General features: G+C 38.9%; 1 protein-coding gene across 1 annotated transcript; it reads right to left on the bottom strand.

Annotated features, from left to right (window-relative positions):
• Positions 1-6,034: 6,034 nt before the first annotated feature.
• LOC308343783 (olfactory receptor 2L3) lies at positions 6,035-6,973 on the bottom strand (the record flags this gene model as incomplete). Its single annotated transcript, XM_080804953.1, has 1 exon — positions 6,035-6,973. The coding sequence occupies one exon, from the start codon at positions 6,971-6,973 to the stop codon at positions 6,035-6,037; it is 939 nt and encodes a 312-aa protein (XP_080661079.1).
• Between the last annotated feature and the right edge of the window lie 546 nt (positions 6,974-7,519).

The following is a 7,519-nucleotide window of genomic DNA, read 5'->3' as shown; positions in this document are numbered from 1 at the left end:
ATCTTCTCCAGCCTGTTTAGCCTGATATAAAGACTGCTGAAGAGGAGTTATCTTTAATGGCTTGGCTCCTATAGGGAGCTGTTCAGGATAGACATCTGGGTAACGATTGAGAGGAAACATACTCTTGGGCATGGGCTCCCCGTCTCTATATGGGACGCCCGACTGTGGGTGTTGCATAATGGGAAATCCCCGCAGTGAACCTCCTCCGCCTTTTTGGAGTTCAAACAACTGATATGTTTGAGTCCCTGCATGGTTAGAGGCTAAAGTCTGGACGCCTGTAGAAATTACATTTACTAGACTTTTATCATTAGGCATCCTCCTGCTTAAATCGTCATGAGAAAAAGACCGTAGGGGTCCTGGCGGGGCAGAGGCAAAAAAAACCCCTCGATCATCCTCCAAAGGCACATTATCCTCTGCAATCTCATCTCCCCCACTAACTAAGGGAGGCGGTGATGGTAACATCAAAGGCCTAGAAGTATGTAAACTAGCCTTATTAGATCGTTGGGAAGGAGGACGAGATCCGAGCACACTTTCCACTGATTCTGGTGAGGGCAAAGGAATATTTCGGTCAAGGTGCTCGTAGCCCTCCTCCCGCTCCCCAGCTATAGGGTCACAAGTAGGTTCTTGAGAAGCAATGGAGATTAAGTCAATAGAATGCTGGGGATCCAAATCCTCTCGTATTTCTTCCCAAACTTTCATGGTCCCTTTGGGGCAGACAGAGGGACCTCGTACCTTGAGCTGGTTCTTTATTTCTTGTCCCACCTTTTGCCATGCTCCTAGGCTTACAGTGCCCTCCTTAGGAAACCAAGGGCATAACTCAGAAACTGTATCAAAAAAACTGCTGCAGAGTTCTTTTCGTTACTTTAGACCCTTGTTTCTTCATGAGAGCCTGTAATGCTGTCAGGAAGAAAGCCTGCTCTACAGATTGCACCTGCCCCATGTTATTTTACTCCTGTTGTTGCCCTGAAAAACCGGGCTCCTCTTACCTGAAATGCGGTAACTCCTTACCTAACTGCGTGCTCCACTTGATTGTACTCACGTCCCTGTTCGGGCGCCACTTGTCGCGGCCAGCGGGACAACATGACCAGGGTTGAGAGGGTAAGAGGATGGTGAAATGAAGATGAGACACAAAGAGATGGGGACAGGAGGGGCAAAGTGGTTGATGTCCAAGCAATGCCAGTTTATTCAGAAGAGTGCTCTGGTATATATATCATACAGAGACAATCACAAGGAAGCAGTGATCCATTACATTATTAAAATAGTTCCCACTGGTTCCCCATAGAAGGTTTCTTAAGGCTCATGTGCAAACATCCTGACGCCAAGAGGGCTGCTTGAAGATGAGTTCCCTATAGATAAGTAGACAGAGAAGGGCCAAAGGGCATCCAGTGCGGTTTATGGCCCCTGCAGGGACAGCAAGTCAAGTTACTGATTCACGGCTTTAGGCCTGCATGTCCTGTTCCAGATAAGCCCCAGAGGGTGGTCACGCAGGAGAGCATGAGACCCATGGCACAGGCCCATTCTCAAGCACCTCAACTTATTAACCACAGGATTGCTTTAACCCTTAGGTTGCAAGGAGGCGTGAGTCAGGGGCTGGTTTGGTTCTCTCTCAAGCTCCTGCGTGGCCTCCCACAGAGAAGCCACACTAGAATAGAATATGGAGGCTCCTCATAAAGTTAATAATGGAACTACCCTATGACCCAGCAATTGCACTACTAAGATTTCTCCAAAGGATACAAACTGAGTGATTCAAAGGAGGACATATACCCCTATGTTTATAACAGTAATGTCCACAATAGCCAAATTATGGAGAAAACTCAAATGCCCATCAACTGATAAATGGATAAAGTAGAACTGGGACACACACAAACACACACACACACACACACACACACACACACACACACACACTGGGCTATTAGTCATAATCAAAAAGAATGAAATCTTTCCTTTTTTAACCACATGGATAGAGCTAGAGTATATCATGCTAAACAAGCTATTTCAGTAAAAGAAAAACAAATACTATATGATTTAATTCATATATGGTATTTAAGAAAGAAAAATGGACATAGTAGAAGGAAGAAAAAGACCAAAAGAGAGGCAAATTCTAAGAGACTATTATCTATAGAGAATAAACTGAGAGTTGCTACAGAGGAGGTTAGCAGTGGAAGAGCTAGATGGGTGATGGTTATTAAGAAAGGCACTTGTGACGAGAGCTAATTGTTATATGTAAATGATAGATCATGAAAATTCTACTCTTGAACCAATATTACACTATATTTTAACTTTTAATAGATTTAAATAGAAAATAGATTAAAAATAGATTTAAATAGAAACTTGAAAAAAATAAATAAAATGAAATAAAAAATAAAATAAAATAAAGCTCAGTGGACATAGAAAAACATTGAAAACTAGAGTAGAAGTTACCCCTTTGAAAGACATGTATGTTTTTAAGAGAATTTTCATTTGTAAGGTTGTCTGCCTCTCTGTACCAGTAAATAAAGGATAGAAAATCTCTAGGAACCTTACTAATTGGGAAGTCAGGGACTTCATTTTGCACAGCTACCATACTATAGTTGATTCTTTCTTTTCTGATAAGCTCGCATAAGTGGCTCTTCCATTCCTACCACATGTTTTATCTTTATTTGAAGGTGGTTTTTAAAGTAATGGCTTGGACAGTTTCAGGGTGTTACTCAGTTTTTCTTGGTCTCTCCATATACAGGAGATAGAATGTGTTATTAAACTTTTGTTTGGTCTTCTGTTAATCTATTTTTTTTTTTAATTGCTGGTGGTGTCTCAGCCAAGGACCTAGAAATGTAGAATCATTATTCTTCCCACCACACAGTATTTACTGTTACTATCAAGTACTATGTCTCCATTTTCTTTCTATGAAACCAAGTCCAGAGACATGGTGTGGCTTCCCTTAGGCCATGGTATATCAGGGCCAACAAGAGATCAAGGTCTCCTGATTTCCTCCATCATTACTGCCTGTAAGAGAAAAGAAGTCTGTATGGAGCATTTTGGCTAAATTCCAGATATGCTCAGATTATTTCCAATGATAATACTGATAGAAAGCAGATATTCCCATTATTTTCCTGATTTGCATGATAACAATCCCTTCCTACTCACTCATTTTAACTTTCTCAGAGTCCCACAATCAAAAAAGTTCCTGCTTGGCTTAATGCCTTGTTTTTGCTATCTTAATGTTCTTAACAATTTTGTCTCAGAGCCCACATGTGAGCAGAGGGGCCGGGGGGTGGGGAGCAGCAGCACTGGCATGTGATTTTGGTCTAGCAACAGTGCCTTCTCATATGGGCTCAAGTGGCATGGTCACCTAGCAGTCACCCCGGTCTCCTTATAGGAACACACACATCTTGCTGAGGGTGCCATAGGACCCCAAGGGAGTAGGTCTGCTGGGACTGGGGCCAGATTGGTGAGATTGATGACAGCAGCAGCTGGAGAGGCAGCAACAATTGTGGAAGGGACCACAGCCAAGAGAGAGGAGCTCTGCCTCATGAGCCACAAAAGTGACTCATGGTGAGGGCATGGGGCGACTTCCATCCCAATACCCATTCCTGTATCATTTGCAAAGTTAATTATCTTGCTTGAGAACCAGGATAGGAAATGTTATGCAGCTTAAGCAGTAATGCCTGTTAGTAAATTATCACAGAATAAAACCACATACATTGTCATTGCAATAAGTCATATTGGGAAGCTATTAGAATTAATAAAATAACCCAGAATCTATAGTTTAAAAAAGTGTGGCGACATTGCAAAGTCAATATGCATAGGCTTACACAGACAATTAAAAAATAAATATTTAAATATTTAAAATTAATATAAAATATTATAGATAAGAAAGAACATTTTTCCTATAAAGTTACAGAAACCAAAAAGAAAAAAAAGAATAACAGCAATTTGTCTTCTCATTGAAGACAGTGATATAATGAATAAATGGGTTTTTGGAACATGACGTGCCTCCCAGATTCTATATAAAGAACATGGTTTATCAGAAATTAGAAAGGATTCACTAAAGTGTCATATATTCAATATATATTTAAATCCAAATTCAGATTTATGTATAAATCGATGGTTTGAAATCAAATGGGATTTATAGTTTCTTTAGAAATTTCTTTTTTTAAATTTTATTTTACTTTTTCAGCATTCCAAGATTCATTATTTATATACCACACCCAGTGCTCCATGCAATACATGCCTTCCTTAATACCCCAAACCAGGCTCACCTAACTCTCCCATTCCCCCTCCCCTCTAAAACCCTCAGGTTTTTGTTTTTTTGTTTTTTTTTTTTTTTCCTCAGAGTCCACAGTCTTTCACAGAAACTTCTTTAGAAAAAACTCTCCTGGAGAAAAATAAAATCTACTTGTACTAAAATTTATATTTGGATATAATGAATCAGACATTCAGTCCAATGTTTTCACCATGCATAAGTGCTCCAAATAACTTCAATAACATAAACCTGAGGACTCTTCTCAAAATTAAAAATTAGCAAAAATTAATTGCAGCTTATCATTTGCCATCAGTGACTAGTAGTTTAAAATATATTGACAGAAAAATGAAGTTACTAAAAGTATAAACTTTTATAAAAATAGAATGAGCCAAAAGAAATCTTATGACCAATGACCAAATGACCAATGACCAAAAGAAAAATAAAACAACAAACAAAAAACTTTACAATTTAGCATAAATGAAGGCATGCTTTCTTACTTTTTGAACAAGAGGCCTCATATTTTCTTTTTCCTTTTTTTTTTTTTTTTTCGCTGCACCCTGTAAATTATTCAGGCTATGATATGTCTCCTCTCTGCCAAACCTGAGAAAGTAAAGACCATTTCTTCACTTACCACTGATGAACAATAACAGCATTCTGCTTAAGCTGGATGTTCACCTGAGCTGAGAGGTTTTATTGTATTTAATGGTGGGACCAGTTTTGAAAAGTGACTTAACAATGAGTAAAAGAGGTATACATAGTAGGTGATTTTTCTTCAACAACTATGAATTGTACTGAGTAGAAAATAAAATCTCGTATGAGAGACATGATTTAACACAAGGATAACAGTGGCCCTTGAACATGTGGTTAGTTTTGGGGAGTAGTCAGGAAATGTCCTTGAAATTCCTGAATCCTAACAACTAGACTAAACTTTTGACCCACTCATCTTATCATTTGGCTTCACTTTCTTGATCTCTGTTGACACATCCAAGCCCTTATACTTGATCTTGTGGAATACCTGAAATGAATCAATTTTCTAGGATTCATGTCCCTAAAAGGACAATAAAATTATTTTATTCTGCTCAGGATGGTATAAGGGCTTTAGAATCCCTAATGAAGTCTCAGCTAAATCTTTCTAAAGCTAAGCTACCTTAATTTAAAAATAATAATAATAACTGGCACAGGTAAGTCACAAGTCAACCATGAGAAGAAGTTTTCTGAGTTTTAATTAGATCTAGATATTCAGGAAGCATTTTTCTGTTTAGATATATTGGAAAATACTAGAACTGTTATGTTGAATGACAGCTTCAGTAAGGTGGTTTCCATTTTCATTTCTACATGAAAAAGAACCATTTTCATTGAGAACATATTAGCAAAAAATGAGTTCACTTGACATTTATGGGAAAAATAAAGAGTAAAAAAAGACAAAGTTTGCAAATTTTTAAAGATTTATTTATTTTAAGAGAGAGAGAAAGAGAGAGTGAAAGTGGAGGAGGGACAGAGAGAGACAGAGAGAGAGAAAGAGAGAAGCAGACTCCTCGCTGAGTGCAGATCTTGATGCAAGGCTCAGTTCCATAAGCTTGAGATCATGACTTGAGCCAAAACTAATGTTCCAATGCTTAACTAAGCCAGTAAGGAGACCTGGCAAGTCTTGTAATTACATATATATTTGCAACACAGTTTTGTCCAGACATGAGTAATATTCCTCTTCCAATTTTAGTCCTTCCACTCTTAGCATAAAATATTTTAGTTACTATACACCGATGAATGGAATTATAATCAAGTGTTGGGTAAATATGCAAACAGCTGTGTCTACATTTTTACAAAGCAGAGTTTCTGAATCACTCTTCTCAGGGCCCCCATCACCTCCTTATTTCTCAGGCTGTAGATGATGGGGTTGAGCATTGGGGTCAGGATGGTGTAGAAGACAGCCAGAACCTTATCCTCTGTTGGAGATCGGAAGGATCTTGGGCGTAGATAAGTATAAGCAAAAGGCACATAGTATAAAGTGACCACAGTGAGGTGGGTGCTGCAGGTAGAATAGGCTTTCTTCCTCCCTTCTGTTGACCGCATGTGGCAGATTGCAAGGAGAACACGGCCATAGGAAGATACAATGCAAATGAAAGGAAACACAAGGAAGAGGGTGGTGCTCACAAACACTGTGTACTCATAGACCCAGGTTTCCATGCAGGCTAGAGTCAACATGGCAGGGACATCACAAAAGAAATGGTTGATGGTCCTGGATTGACAATAAGGTATATGGAGGGCATATACAGTGTGGGCACAGGAGTTGACTGAGCCCATTAACCAAGATCCTGTTATCATCAGCACACACACTCTTTTGTTCATACGGATGGGATAATGAAGAGGAAAACAAATAGCCACATAACGATCATAGGCCATACATATCAGGAGCAACGCTTCTGCACCTCCTAAAGTCAAGAAGAAGAAGCTCTGAACACCACACCCAATAATGGAGATAGTTTTGTTTCCAAACACAAAATTGGAAACCATCTTGGGGACAATGGTGGAGATGTAGTTTAGGTCAATGAGAGAGAGCTGACTGAGTAAGAAATACATGGGTGTGTGGAGATGTGTGTCTAGGAAGATGAGGAGAATCATGGACAGGTTGCCAAACAGAGCAATTAGAAAAATAAGAATGATGACAATAAAGAGGAATAGGCCAATTCTTGTTGGCGGGAACAACCCCAATAAGATGAAATCAGTTGATGTTTGAGTATAATTTTCCATGGGGCATTGATAGGATTTTCCTAAAAGCAGACATAAAAATAAGTCAAATATAGAACAAGAAGCTCATTTTAATGTATAGTTTTAACCATACTCGGTATTATTTAAAAGTTACAACTCTTTTTTTTTTTTAAGATTTTATTTATTTGTCAGAGAGAGTGAGCACAGGCAGACAGAGAGGCAGGCAGAGGCAGAGGGAGAAGCAGGCTCCCCGCTGAGAAAGGAGCCCGATGTGGGACTCGATCCCAGGATGCTGGGATCATGACCTGAGCCGAAGGCAGCCGCTTAACCAACTGAGCCACCCAGGCGTCCCTAAAAGTTACAACTCTTAAGGGAATAACTGGACTTTTCAATTTTGGAAAAATGTACATATATTTTTACCCAAAGATTAAAATGTGAGATGGAAGCATTAGTAGTCTAAATATTTTCTAAGAAAACTTTAAAGTTATTTAAAAACCATGTATATTTGTTAAGAATTCATTGGGATAAGAATGCTTTACTACTGTATACAAACACAAGTATTGTGGAAATCAGATATTTATTCAAAAT

This window comes from Martes martes (assembly GCF_963455335.1).
Source record: "Martes martes genome assembly, chromosome: 5".
Classification (NCBI taxonomy): domain Eukaryota; kingdom Metazoa; phylum Chordata; class Mammalia; order Carnivora; family Mustelidae; genus Martes; species Martes martes.
This window is presented reverse-complemented; position numbering and strand designations above follow the sequence as displayed.